Source organism: Cygnus olor, chromosome 6 (genome assembly GCF_009769625.2).
Source record: "Cygnus olor isolate bCygOlo1 chromosome 6, bCygOlo1.pri.v2, whole genome shotgun sequence".
In the NCBI taxonomy this organism is placed as follows: domain Eukaryota; kingdom Metazoa; phylum Chordata; class Aves; order Anseriformes; family Anatidae; genus Cygnus; species Cygnus olor.
In genome coordinates, this window is record NC_049174.1 from 26201583 (window position 1) to 26216480 (window position 14898).

The 14898-nt window shown below is 39.8% G+C and overlaps 1 protein-coding gene across 35 annotated transcripts in view; it reads left to right on the top strand.

Moving 5' to 3' along the window:
* CLASP1 (cytoplasmic linker associated protein 1) overlaps window positions 1–14898 on the top strand; it is a 164232-nt gene that overhangs the window by 118958 nt on the left and 30376 nt on the right. For all 35 annotated transcript variants that reach the window (XM_040561483.1, XM_040561492.1, XM_040561482.1 and 32 more), the window contains 3 exons: window positions 110–253; window positions 11913–12056; window positions 13348–13454. In XM_040561483.1, coding sequence (XP_040417417.1) covers window positions 110–253; window positions 11913–12056; window positions 13348–13454 — 395 coding nt within the window. The remainder of the gene's footprint in view (window positions 1–109; window positions 254–11912; window positions 12057–13347; window positions 13455–14898) is intronic.

Consider the following 14898-nt stretch of genomic DNA (forward strand, 5'->3'; position numbering starts at 1 on the left):
TTCCCAAGTAAGGCATAAGTCTTGTCAATCGGCAGCAATGTCTGTTTATTACAGGATAATTCTATTTTTGCCAGCTCACGGGATTAACAAATACGTCTTCACTTCTCAGGTGAAAGTTGCTATCCTGAAGTATATTGAGTCCTTGGCAAGACAGATGGATCCAACAGACTTTGTGAACTCCAGTGAGACAAGACTTGCTGTATCTAGAATTATAACTTGGACAACAGAACCAAAGAGCTCAGATGTGAGAAAGGTAAGTCAGAATGATGAAATATTGGCAGTAGTTATCCTTTCTAAAAAGAGAAAAAAATTAAAAAAAAAAAAAAATCATAAAGGTAATTAAAAATTCAGTGGTTTGAGTCATACAGACCTTGCCTTCCAAACCAAATTGCCTATTCAGTGAAGACACATTTCTGAAGCATCTCTTCATAGATATTTTTATCTAGTTAGGTACTTAGCTGTCTGACTTTAACTACTATTACCACACAAAGGGAGTCACAGTTTAAAAATGTGCTTTTTATTGAGCAGTCTGGAAATATCTATAGATTTTTGTTTATTTAGATGCTTTGTAGACTGAAATGAAATCTAGCACAGCTTCTGCATTGCGATATTGTTAAAAGAAACTAAACAAATCAGTAAGCTGCCAAGGGTTCTCAACTCTTTTCTTTTTTCCAGAATGAGATAAACAGTTTTTAAAATTGACCTATTTAGGTCAGTCCTAGATAATACGGTTAACTTGTTCTTTTTTTTCCTTGCTGTAGATGCAAGTGCCAGGTAAGCTAAAATGGAGCATGTAGTGATACTCATCTCTCCCAAGAGAAAAATGAGACTTTGTTTGATGTACTTGGCATCTGTAACAACTTAAAATTACCTCCAATTCCCCCCAAAATAATAATAAATAAACAAAAGAGAAAAAGTCATATCAGAATATACAAATTGTGTGAAATTTTTATGCTCTACATACACTTAGATTAGTATTTTATAACTTTAGAAATAAAATTATTTTTGATTATTTGATTCTGATGAATTGATCATTGGGTATCAAAGGTACCGCACCTCATTATTCAATATATGTGAATATATATGAATTCAATATATAGGATATTCAATATTCATTATCTGATAGGTGGCAAGACTTCAAAGAAGCTTTTTGTGTGCACGCTTTTTGCTTTCTTGCATACATTTGATTGGATCTAGAGAAAAATGTCTCATCTATAAAAATGTCTCATCTATTTTTTAGAAGACTTTCTCCAGGGGTTATTTGCTCTAGCATGACTGCAATTTGTACAAGGTAGTCTCAGAGAGTCCTAAAAGAGTGACTTAACTCCTAGAATTAAATCTGGAATGTGCATTTTCCTTTTGATATTTTCATATACAAAGTCAGAAAGAATTAACAAAAGAGCAGTTTCTTCCCTTTTACAGTTCAAGTAAACCCCTAGCAGTTTACTCTGCTAGTGGCAGGCAAGAGGGAGTTGTAAATTAATTTAACTAGAATAATACATTGAAAAGCAAATAGCAAAACTTCTGCATGTTGCTCAGCAGAAGAAATATTCCACCATTAGAGGTCATCATTGCTGCATGCAAAGTTGAGTGAACGGTATCTCTGCAACAGCTGAAAATTTGGCTGTTAGCTGTGAAGTCATGGTGTGGGAAGTGTGTGTTCACAGTGCAGTGTCTGTCTCAAAGACTCGCAGAGCTCTGGTAAAAACTTCCAGCAAGCTCCACCTGAGCAGTACCTGGGCTTTGGAGGCTGATAAGAGATTACTGAATCCAAATTCTCTTTATTAAATCTGCGCGTGACTTGGATTTGCCTCTGATGCCTGTAGCTTTCAAATTATTGCACAGTTAGGCTAATTTAGGATACTAAAAATGAATGCCCAGGTGATCTCTATTTCATCATACAGTTGCTGTACTATGATTTTATTAAGAGCATAGTACAAACTAAAGGCTTTAGAAGAAACACTGCTACAAAAGATTTATAAGCAATCATTGGCCATAATCTCTGTCAGGACTATAGTTAACAGACTAATAAATTCATTATGCAGTAACGAACAGGATTACAAGGGCTAACCCAGACAGGTGAAATGTTCTGAAGAACACAATTAAAATTGTCCTCCATTTTTTGGAGGCTACAACCTGGAAAAAAGTACCGCTTTTTATATCAGGAAGATTCATTGTCGTGGAAGGGATTACTGCAGATAACCTTCAAGGTCTGAGATTCTCTAAGTGCAGAGCAGACCATGCGATTGAAAACATTGTCATAGTCTAAACATGGGTAGAAAGAGAACCAACTAAGACTACAAAGTTTCGGGTACTACAGGAGGCCTGTAACAACTATAAAATAAGATACTTTTCCAATAGAATCTGGATTTGAGATAATCCGTGCAATTGACTCAGCTCCTGTAAAGACAGGAGCCAACTTTATTTTTGGTACTGAGGAGTCTTGGCTGTCGTAGTCTAGTCCTTGTATACCACTGTAACTGATGATAGAACAGCAATGCCAGTGCTCAACTGCTTGTGAAGGCAGCAGCTCTTCCTACAAGAAACTTAGTCACACAGGCACTGTGGTTCTTACCTGGATTTAAATTACTGAATGCTATCTTAATGCAAGTAGCATTTGGGTGTGTGGTGGCCATACTATCCTGTCTGGATTTTGCCTTACTAGAGATGGTAAAACAAGGTTGCTCATGCTAGTAGCAAAATATATAAAAGATTGCTGTCAGTTAATATGTAAAGCATGTGGCTATTGTGTGCACATGGCAATTCGTCATGCAGATTTTATCCTGTGGTAGCAATCAAGGAATCTGTTCAAGAAATGGGTTATATTATCAGCCGATAGTAGGATTATCCTTCTACTAGTGATATCAGTGTCCATCACTGTTTTGTATGTGATGGTCATGGAGATCCCAGCCCCCTGTAGTGTTATGATACTGGAGAAAAATAGAACAAAAAGTGGCATCTAGTCCAAAGACCTTTGTCAAACTGAACAATACGTCTTTATTAATAAACTTTGCATATTCTTACGATGACAGCTTAAGCACACTTAATGGGCACGATTAACCTGTCTGACGTCTGACTTGGACTATGGGTCATGTTTTATAGCTAGTCAAAATCAGAAAGAAACTTAGTCAAAGGAAATGCTGTCGTGCATAAAGTGCTTTATGTTCTCATATTAAATAATATCTATCTAGCTAAACGTGAACTCTGTTACCAAAAAAAAAAAAAAGTACTCTGATGAACGTAGAGTTGGTACTGACAAAATGGCATGATTCCCTCTCAGGGTAGAAACCATTTAAGCTGTTGAAAATAGCAATGAATTATGTATGGTCAAAATTATTGTCAGGCGTTAAGTTGTAAATAAGGTGATCTGCAATGTGTTGGGGGTAAATATTTGTCTTGTTTTAAAGATTGTTAATACTTCTGGGTGTTTACCATGCATTTAAGTTAAGGGTCACTTCCTGCAAACAGTAGTAGAAGAAAGGTGAAAGACATTTGTCCTTCATGCTGAACAAAAGCTATTAGGTAGAAACAGATTGTGCTACATTGCACAGCAAACTAAGATGGGGTTCAACTGTTGCCCTCGAATGCAGTGAGAGCACCTGTTGGTAATTTCTGCACGTGCAGCTGAATCCTGCTTTTTCCCTAAGCAGAACATGTCATTGGGCAGGGCATAGATCTACGTGGCACTAAATACTAGTGTCTAAAAGTGTCTGCATTTTGTTTTCCTCTCTATTAACAGGGTGTTAATTATGTTGAATTTTTGTAAAAAATAAATAGTTAAAAAGGCAGTTAATTACCACACAGAAAAATAGCACAAAATGGTAACCCAGTTAATGACCGGTCTGAGGGCATGGTCAGTGACTGCACCATGCTATCACTAATACTGCTAGCAAAGTTATTTTGCAATCCTTATAAACGTAAAATTCTTACTGAATTTGGATTGCAGGATTGGGCTCTGCGTGAGAAAATACTTTGATTTTGGAAAGGAGGCATCAATTTCGGAGTGGAAATCAAAATGGGGGCTTCTAATTTGACTCAGGCCAAAGCCTAAGGAAGCCTTGTGTCCAAGGCTCGGGCAAATGGAAGTTTTTATTAAACATGAGCACTCAGTGTCGCAGAGGGGTGGGGTGTCTGTGAGGGCATGCAGGATCTTAGTATTTGGACTTGGCACAGGTTAAAGGGGAACAAGGCCTCCCAAGGTGAAGGGCCAGTGCCACTGCCCGCTGTCCTGGCAATCAGCCTGCTCTTAACAGTAAATGAAAAGATCTGTTTTGCATGATTATGATTTGGGCTACAAATGTCAGGGAAGAAGAAATTGTCCTTTGTGCCAGGTATCCTGCCTCGCTTCTCTGTTGATGAAACATTCATATGGTAGTTTTATTTTACAAGCCTGATTTTATTTTTACACATTATAGGCAGCCTTGTGTCATGGGCACATCGTGTTCTGCCTTCCATTTACGTAACTGGGGAAACTTTTTTCTTTTCCCCAACTGTCACCCTTATAACTGGGTTTGACTGGGCTGCCCTTGAGTACAGACGGTGCATGGGACTAGGTAAGAAACTAGATGTGTTGTAGTGAATCAAAAAGCTCAGTAGAGTGCTTGTATTACTTGGATTTTCATGAAGATCAAGTCCCCCTCAGACCAAGGGGTAGTAGGGCGGTCCTTGGGTTGTCACTTAGCTTGCAGGTGAAGTCTAGAGATGTCCAAAGAAAATGTGTTTGGGACCAATTTTTTTAATAACTGATTAGTCAGGAAACTGAGTTAGTCTGGAAGATTTCAAAGAAAGCTGCAGCAACAAATTCTTCATATGCTCAAACAACCAACAGATATTTCTTCAACTAGTAGTCCCAGATGTTGTTTCTCAAGAAATATTGAATATTGTCACTTTGAAAAGGAAACGATACCTAAAACCTGAAGAAACTTTGGGCAAAATAATGCTTCAGTGTCTATAACAGGACTAGCAACAGACAGAAGAGCAAACGCTACTAAGGAAATGAAATTGGACTCCTTTGCAGCTTGATGTCACGAAACCTCTAAAATCTCTGCTGGAGCTCGAATTTTCTATTTAGTGTCAGGCTGAGTCGAGCAATTCTGTGACAGAAATTTCACTGCAAAAGCACGCCCAAAGACTCCTGGTGAGCTGACATGGCATCATTCATCCTTAAGCGTTGGGCAATGAATACTGCTGACCATGGCCTGTTACAGTAGCAGTGGCGGAGAGGGCATTTACACCAATGCTTTTGAATGGCAAATCGTTTTAATATTCCCCAGTAGGCAGGGCCTCGCCTCTCTGGCTTGGAGGGCTCTCCAGCATTTTTGCAATATGCCTACAACTTGCGTGTCTCAATGACTCCGTTAAGGATCAAGTTACCAGAGAACCAGGCCTTAGGGTTTGATCTCAGGCTTACGGACTGTGTCCGTACTTCTGAGACCAGCCTTTTAGTCAAAGGAGATTCCTAAAGAAGTCAGACAAGGTCTAAATGCAAAGAACAACTCATTTCAGGCATTTTAACTTAGTTGGTGTTAGGGCAAAAATAGTGTAATGTATCAAAACTGACACTTGGTGGACTTCGGTGTTTACTTGGTTTAATGCTATTAGAATAAAAAAGATCTTGGTGTTCTAACTATGTTTCCAAAACAGTAGCCCTCATTTTCTGTTTGTTTTGAAATTGATGCTAGAGAGCTATGAGAGCCCAAATATTTTTAGTGTACGCAGTGTAAGGTAAATCGCTTTTCCTAGCATTAGTTGCAAGAAAATCATCGCATGCTTGTTGGAAACATGGTCTCAGGGCTAGATTTCCTTAAAGTGAATCTCTTGGATTTGTACAGTCTTATAGGATCCTCTAATGCTCAGCTTTTAATAGAAGCAGTTACCTTTTCTCAGTTTGCTTCAAACTGGAAGTGCCTGATGTTATGAGATAAGAAATTGCTTCATAGAATGTGAATACTCATGCTTATATTATGTGCATGGGCATAATATTTTTGTGTACGTGCCATGTATAGAAAAATATATGCACACCTTATGTAGGTATAAGTGACAGGTCTATTTTGAGAATCAGGATTTGAAACTCCTTGCAGTTTAAAGGGCACGTTTTTGTTACAAACCATCTTCAGAAACTTTTCTTCCTCCTTTTACAAGCTTACTCCTTTCTTCCTCCATTTTACAAGTTTACATGTGGGAATCACCCCCTCAGAATTCAGACCTACATCATGCCAGGCGTACCATAGGAGTTCCTTCAACCCATTTCTACTTCACGTGCCATTTCATAACAAGCAGTTATTCACAGTAGCCTTCATCAGCTTTACTTCTGGGATAACATCTGGCTCTCCTGAAGTAATCTGAACACAAGTCTTTGCTGTGACAAGGTGACAAAAGAACAACATGCATAAGGAGTCTTAATCCGTCCTAGAGCTGTAATGAGAATATGGTGATTCAGTGCTGCATAGGTCTAGTTGGCACTTGCTTGAGATGCCTTTGACACATGTAATGCAACCATCTGGGACTTGTAAAAACCTTTCATGATATGTTGTGTGCTGTATAAAACAGTGTGGATTTAATCTGTATATTAGTTCTATGTGTAAATCTGTTTAAAAACAATTTCTTCCTTTTCAGGATATGGATGTAAACAGCATATTCTAATACAAATCTTTTGGGAATATGCGTATTTTAAAACTGGAAATCAAGCTAACGTGCTTGAGTTATGTATGAACTGATGAAGATGTTGTTTCATATTACCATATCAGTAATGTGGATGTCTATTCTCATCTGATTATAGACCCAAAAAGGGAACAAAGAGGCGGTCTTGTTTGGCAGCCATTTTTTTTTAGCTTAGTGCCCAATCACAGTTAATTTTCTACTGGAAAATACACCTCAATAATGCTTGTTTAAAGCCCCTAAACACTCTCAGTGGAAGTGAATTAACTCACTTAACATCAGCTGCGCTCATCAGAGGATTGAAGCATTGCCATATGCCAATGTGTGCTAATACAATCTGCCTAATGTGTCTCTGTTGCCTCCTGATCTTTGTGGATCTATATTTGATCTGCATTTTTTTAGTGTAAGTCCAAGGGACATGAGAGAGCGTGTCTCTGTTCCAGTATGCCTTACATTACCAAAACCACATTTACCCTAGGCTGGATGGTGAAATGAATTAAGCATACAGAGTATATTTTTCAAAAGTGAGTAGACGTGCACCTTCTTCAGACTAATCACATTATAGAAGGTGTCTGTAGACAGCGTTGGTCTACTAGACTGACGTCCAGGCTGGAGTCAGGAGTTTGCAAGTTCTCAACTGTATCTTCCTCTGAACTCTCTGAGACCTGTCTGCAAGGATAGGCATGGGCAGATGCAGGCTTCTGTTCCCGGGATGCCCTGGTGCCATCTCAGAGCAGCATGCCACCGAGGCTCTGCACCTCAGCAGGGCTTCTCAAGCAGTTATGGAGATTGTCAGGAAGCTGCCAAAATAACACTTTGTAGGAGCTCTAAGGGATGGATGATCAGTAAACATGAGAGTTGTGGCTGAATTTAACTTTCAGTCACTGCTGCCCTCTGCTGAAAGGAATGTTCCTGTAGTTAAATCAAATATTAATGCTTTTTGTTTCTTGAGATTAAGCAAAAAAACTGATTAAAACTCTTCTGCAAAAAGATAGCATGTGTACTGTTTAGATGATTTAGTTGAAATGCCTTCTTTAAATAATATCGACTTTCCTGTTTGTTAAACCCAGACCATGCATAGTTGGGTAGGTGAGGATTTGCCAGCTAGGACAACTGCAGCTTCCTCAGGGCCCGGTGAAGGAAACTTGGAAGAGAAATGTAAACAGGTAGACTAAAAGCTATGTGTACTAATCACACTAATCTAGTTTGCAGTCTCAATGGTCTAGCTGTGTAAAGAGACCTTGACTAGGTGCCTGAAGAAAGTGTGTCTGTGTGTCAAGTAATTTTTGGCTTTGTGCTTTTCTGTTAATTTTTGGTTTTGTGTCTCAACAGTTTGGGGTCCTCCCCTTTTATGGGGCTGATAATGTAGTGAGCCTATCACTGATACAGATTTGAGTAACTTGAAAACTGTTTTCAAATAGTTCAGGCAAGTAGCTGCTCATTCTGCTTGGTTGTTATCGGACCAGCTGCAGTAGCAACCATAAGGTGCTTGTATTAAGCTTAGGCCACTGACAGCATTCCCCCTTAACATTTTTCCAGTTAGCCTGATCATTCTGCGTAATGAGCCCAAGCTGCTTCAAAAAGTCTTTAATATATTTCAACTAATTTGCAGAGGTTACTGGATTCTAATATAATAATTTTTAAAAAAGGCGAAACAACAACAGCAACAAAACCTTCCAAGTTGCAAAAGCACTTGTGTCCCTTTAGCAGCTGGCAGTTAGACAGCATGACTTTTGCATTGGCATAAATATGAAACTTTGGGAGCCGTTGCCAGCTTGTGGAACCTGATCTCTTGCTGCATTGTTATAAGGAAAATAATGAAGTTGCATAAGCAATCCTTTGCAAATGATTCAACAACCTGACATGGAGCCAGACCCCCTCACTAGCACAGGCAGGCTATTTACTGGGGTTTCTCTAGCTCGAGCCAGCAGAGAACTGCCTTGTTAAGATTAGATAATCTATAGGGTCTACATTATTTCTTGCTGAAAGGAGATGGATTACTGTTCCATGGTAATAGTACAGGAACGCAAGGGCAAAGGGAAATTCAGGTATTGCTCTCTTCAAATTATATGTCATCAAGCATGAGTGTTGCATGGAGAATGGTTTGTATGTTATGTACAGAAGTAAGATTTTTGTTACGGGTTTGTTTTAATCTCCTTCAGTAATATAGTGAAACAAGGACCAAGATTTTCAGAAATGACCAGTGATTATGAAAATGCTCTCTAATCAGTCACAGGCTGAGAATTCACAGATTTTAAAGCTCAAAGGGCTATTTGAAGGGGAAAAAAAGCCCTTCGACTAGATAATGTGTACTAAATGAGGACTATTTAAAAACAACACAGCCAAGATTAAACTGCATAGCTCCGCCGTTGCTTTTGAGAGCTTTACTGGAGCACCACTCACAGGCTGTAGTAGTCCTTGGCTTTATTTCAAACAATATAGACCATAGGTCTGCTTGCTTTGAGGCTGCATAAGAGTATACGCGTTGTGAGCCACTGTGCAGCCCCCCATTCAAAGCCCAGTGACCTACTTGCAGGCAGTAACAAAGCTACTGAAGAGCACAGTGTACACAAAATACTGGCAGCCTGGCAGAGAGTGCTAAAAACAAGCTGTGGTCTGTGCAAAGAGGGAGGGTGGACACAGTTCTGTTTTCATTACAGCCAAGACAAAGAAGTGAAACAAAACTGAGCTGATTTATGGGAGCTGAAAGTTTTCAGCGATGCCTGTAGTGCAGCATCAGTGCTGTCGGTGTCTGTGTGTCAGGGTTAACCTGTACCAGTTAGGTAACCCTCTGCTTCAATGTGAAGCCACAGGATCAGAGTCCCTGGAGGAGCTTTGGTGAAATTCTTGCTCAGAGATCTGTGAGATGCTTTTTGGACTCCTCTGGCACACCACAAGAAAGATACTTCAAGAATACCGCGTTATAGAGAGCGCATGTACTTGTGCCTTTTTGGCTGTTTTTTAAACAGGAGTTTTCCAAGGTTGATCTTATTTTTAACCCATTGATGACACATGTGGTACAAAGGTATCTTAAATCTTTTCCTGCCTCGCTGTGCCCTGGGCAGCACCTGACTGCTAGAATATCTCCAGATATTCTAGTCTTTGAGCAATCTTTAAACCTGGGAACCTTCTTGATCAATTTTCCTTTTTTTTTTTTTTATCCTCGCGTCCATGAGGTCTGCTTGTTCTGACACAAGATCTGCATGTCCATTTCCTAACAGTTCAGGATGTGCATGGTGTTCACAAATGTGACTGTACGTTGGCATGACTTGTCACTTTGCATTCAGTTCAACATGCTGATCTTGAGGTCGTGTTCACAGTAATATTTTTATTACAGAAAATAGTGTGCTGGTGAAACCTTTGAAGTTCTTTGATCACGACTGACAGAAATACACGTGCCTGTTGGATACCATGCAAGCTTCCTGACAGAGCTGCCCAAAACTCAGGCCAGATGATGGTAGAGCCTGCAGTTAAGAAAGCCACAGGAAAAAATTATCTCCCTGCTTCTCATCTGTAGATCTTAGTGCAAAGTGAATGATGACGTGCTGTGTTTCTGTTCAAGTCAGTGGGAGTTCTGGCAGGAAGCAGCATGATCCATCTGAAATGAAGAGTCTGAAGACCTGTTTGTTGCAGTCCGTGGAAGCCAATCGAGTGTTGTGTGCCTCAGTTTCTTTGTTGGCTATATGGAAAGGATGTTACTTGTTAAACTTTGAGATCTACAGACGGAAAATGTTTTTATACACAAAGCTGTGTTGCTGCACATTGACCAGATGAGCAGAAGGATCAGTGTAGCTTGAACTGCAATTTGTATACTGAAACAATGAGGTGCTTTGATGCTCCTCCACTATGAAAGGGTTTCTGTGTACCCAAGTTCATCATCTGCTAACAGATTCCACTTCACAGGGAACTGCAGATACACTTAATTATCACAACTTTACAAACGCGTTATTTACTGAAAGTTCCTTCTCCTTTGAGTTGATGAGAATAATGAATGTACAGTTACCCCCACAATAGTGAACTATATTTTTGCTCTCTTTAAAGTTATTTTTCATTTTTAGGAAATTTTGGAAAGTTCCCAAAGAGTGAGACACAAGTGTCTCCTCTTCCTAAGCCTGTTTGTGTGCTGTTCCAAACTAAAAGCACAAGTAGTCTCACTTCTTACCCTGTTAGCTTAAGGCACTGCTTTGTATCCAGATATATATTCTGGACATTGGTGTGTCAATGGCTAGACCAAAGCTGGAGAAGGTGGTACTGCAGATGTCCTCCACCATGGCTTTATTTTTTTACTCTTCTTATAATCACTTTTTTGTATTGTATCTTCATATATTCTCAAGGCAGGGGCAGAAGGAAGCAGGATTGGTGCAATCCACGTGGGTTATATGTTGCTGGGGAAATCTAGTTAGGAACACGTGATATTAATTACTCTTGTAGATCTGCATTCGGTGATTTATTCTGCTTTCATTCCCATTTTATCCCATTGTCTTAGTTCAGGACGTGCAGAGCTTTATGTTTACTTACGGAGTTAGTGGAGATCCTGTTCTGCCAGCAGCTCTTCAGACAGATACGGCAAAACCCTTTACAGTGAAAGTAATGGTGAAATTGCCAGTTGTTTTGGTTGTATGCTGGTTACACTCCCTAAACTTACGGAGTTTGGTGGGGTTTTTAGCCTGTCTAGGGAAGAGGGAAAGGTTTTTCTCCCCCTCCTGGTAGATCTTCCACTTGAGCCAGACTTCTGTTGCTGAAACAGCCTCAATGGTGAGGCAAGGAAAGGTGGGAAAACAGGAGCAGGGATTGTCTGATACAATAAAGTTGTTGGATCCTTAGGAAGAGAAGTGGGGTGGGAAGAGAACTCTAGTCCCTTTTGCACTTAGAATAAATAGTATGGGAATGACAAATTGTAGTTCTAGATTCTTCATACTTATCTGAACATTTTTTGGAGTGACTTTTCAATGAAAATATGTGCTGGACAAAAGAATAAGATTTTTCTCACTAGCCGTGAGCCTAGTACACACCTGAGTACGCTGTACACATCTGAGGAATTACTGATATAATTAATGATATAAACGCCAAAGTGTATTGTAAGCTCAAAGAACTGAAAAGGTAATGATAGCAGTTAGTAATTCCTTGCGACGCATGATGAGGAATATGTCAGAAGTTTAATATGGAGTTTAAATGAAACAACTATTTACCATAACGATTGTTGCCAACAGAATGCATGCTCAAACTAAAAACCGGTGATCTTTTCTTCTTTTCAGGCAGCGCAAATAGTCTTGATTTCCCTCTTCGAACTGAACACTCCTGAGTTTACCATGTTACTTGGTGCCTTGCCAAAAACATTCCAGGACGGTGCTACCAAGCTCCTGCACAACCACCTCAAGAACTCCAGTAACACCAGTGTGGTGAGAGCCTGTGTTATTGCAAACTGCAGAGCACTAAGGCGGCAGCTCCCTGATAAGCTGTTGCAGATGTTCAGTAGTATAAACTGTCCGTAGCTGTTGTCTTGAAGCAATAGGACAGCAGAGGCTTCTGTTTGGTGTTGCTTTAATAGGGACTGTTAAAACTAATAATTCAGTTATTTTTAAGTTTAATACAGCCATAACAAGTGTAGATTTCAAAAAAAAAAAAAAATAATGCTGAGAAGAACACAAAAGTTCATTGGGTTTGTGCTTTCAAGTCAGTGGTGCTTTTGAAAATTCTGCCAGTAATGACCTTTTGGCTAAAGCAGAGATCCTGATCCCTCAGATTTACTGGGTGTGCTGCTACTATTAAAATCAGTTTAATTGATGATATGTTGTCCATACAAAAGCTTGCAGCATCTTTAATTTGACCTACCAGGTCTCCTCAGTTGACAATTGTTACCTTCTGTTTTGATTTTATGTAGAGCGCTTGCATATTTTAATTTCTCTGAAAATACGTTAATAGAAAATTAAATTGTGCTTCTAAACCTTTTTTCCCCTCAGAGCAGGAAGGATTAGGATATTTTTTGTCTTTTTCATGTGAAATCTTGTGAAATTTGCTGGAATTTGAACCCTCCCATCTTTGCCCTTCCATAAAGACAAACAGACCTTTGTGTAAGCTAGAATTACAGAGTTAGGCTTCCAGGAGAAAGGACTGGATTCTCTAGTCCCTTCTACCTCGTTTAACTTCCTCTTGTGTGAATTGAGTCAGAATCGGGAACGTTTTCCACTCATTTTGCTGCAATATAAATGATTATGCAGGCCAGTGGAAAAATGATAAGTTAGATTGCTTGCTTATGCTCATAACAAGCACAATCCGAATGCGTTAGGCAATGCGTAAAATAGCTGCATAATTAAATTGTTAAATTGCCAGGGTAATGGTCTGCATACTTTGGAGCCTGGAAAATAGTGTCTGAGAACCTGGGTAGCTTGGTGGATTGCTAAACCACTCTTCTGGCTATGTTTGCATACATGCTGTGGAGTTAAAATTACAGTTTCTTTGGATTGTAGAAAAGCGTGTATGTGCTTCTCGATCCTCTAGCAGTATGTTCAAGAATGTATTTCTGACTACATGAGCCATGGTTGCAGATTTTTAGGTTAGGAGCAAGAACCAAAACTCCTCTAAGCTTGTCTAGCGCAAACAAAGGCAATATTTGGACCTGTTGCTGTTGCTGTGTACTCCTCTGTGTCTTGCAACACACTGCTAATCCCTGTCTTCCTGCTTCTGTGCCAGGGTTCTCCCAGCAATACCCTTGGTCGGACTCCTTCCCGGCACTCCAGCAGCAGAACCAGCCCCTTAACTTCACCTACCAACTGTTCCCATGGTGGGCTGTCTCCAAGGTAATGTGGCAGGTTAATTAAACCACTTACAAAATATTAAAGGTTTCAACACTGAGCGTGCATTTTCAAAATGTGACTCACTTTGAAAACAAAGGAGACACCAAAAGTTTACAGTAAATTGCTCCAAAGGAACAGGCTTTGAACACGGTAATACATGGTTGGTGATTGCCTTCAGTGTTTGAGTCCTCGTGTTGATCTGTGTAACCTTAAAGTCTGTTCTTATATTCATTTTCTTTCATAGCTAGGCCTTCTCCAGAATCACATTTGTGGATTTAATAAAGGTAATATTGAATGGCAGTATTAGAAATGAGGTCTTGTTTAGGTTTCAGATATCACAAACTACATGAAAACTTTCAGGTCAAGGGTTTTGGGAGTCTGTTTTTTAGGTGTACCCTTGTGATCAGTAATTCATCTCACTACTGCAGTTCTTGTGCTGCTGAGAGAAATGCTAAGTCTCCCCTCTTCCCCTCTTGTGCTTTTTGAGGATGCAGAACAAGCAGAGATGGTATTTTATTGCTGAACAACTTGCAAATCACCCTCCTGGTTGCTCACTAGCAGAGTAGTGTCCTGATCCTTTGGGCAGCGTGTCTGTTGTAATTAGGTGTCTTGCTGAAGCTGCAGATGCTGTGCTAGAATATATTAATCCACTCCAAAACTTTGTGCTGAGTAAACACGGACTCTTGAATGTTGGGAATGTACATTTTGGGGTTACAGAAAAAATCAGAGCAAAGGAGATAATGGATTTAAACAGTGTGCTCTGGGGCCATAGAAATATTGGAGGACACTTCAAAGCTGCTGCTGTTGCCTGCCTGCCCTGCATCATCACTTCACTAAGTCATAAGGAGAGACAGAAGGAAACATGCTGGGCAAGGACTGCAGTTCATAGTCCTGTATAGTAATTGGTGCTGTAATCTCTTGATCAGCCCTGTCGTGACTTGCTAAACCTTGTCTGGAGGGATGCCTAGGCATTTGAGTTCCACATGTCAGTTAAAACACAGGTTGTTAGCATTTAATGCAGCAGTTAGACTAATTCCAGCAGCATGTGAGGAAGACACAGTTTCCTGAGGAAATTTTGGATATCTAAATACATCTTTGTGACCCTAAATCTGCTGTAATCCAAAACTAGGCTGACAGGTTGCAAGCCAAGGTCGAGTTGCCTATTATGAGGCTTTTCAACAAAGGTTTCATTAAAAAATTAAGTGGTAGAGTTTCAGGGGAATGGTTCCAACAGTGTTGCTTCCTCTTCTGCTAGCTTGAGTATTGTTGCTGTGCTGATTGATGTTTGTCATGGGAATTACAAACTGAGATATGTGTCCCAATGATTGAGTATTTGGCCATGTTTGCACGTGGCACGTTTTGTAAATTCACAACCTTTTACAGGACATTTTGAGTTTTGCCATTGTGACACAACTCGTTTTTGCCACTTCACTCACTGCTCTTCAGT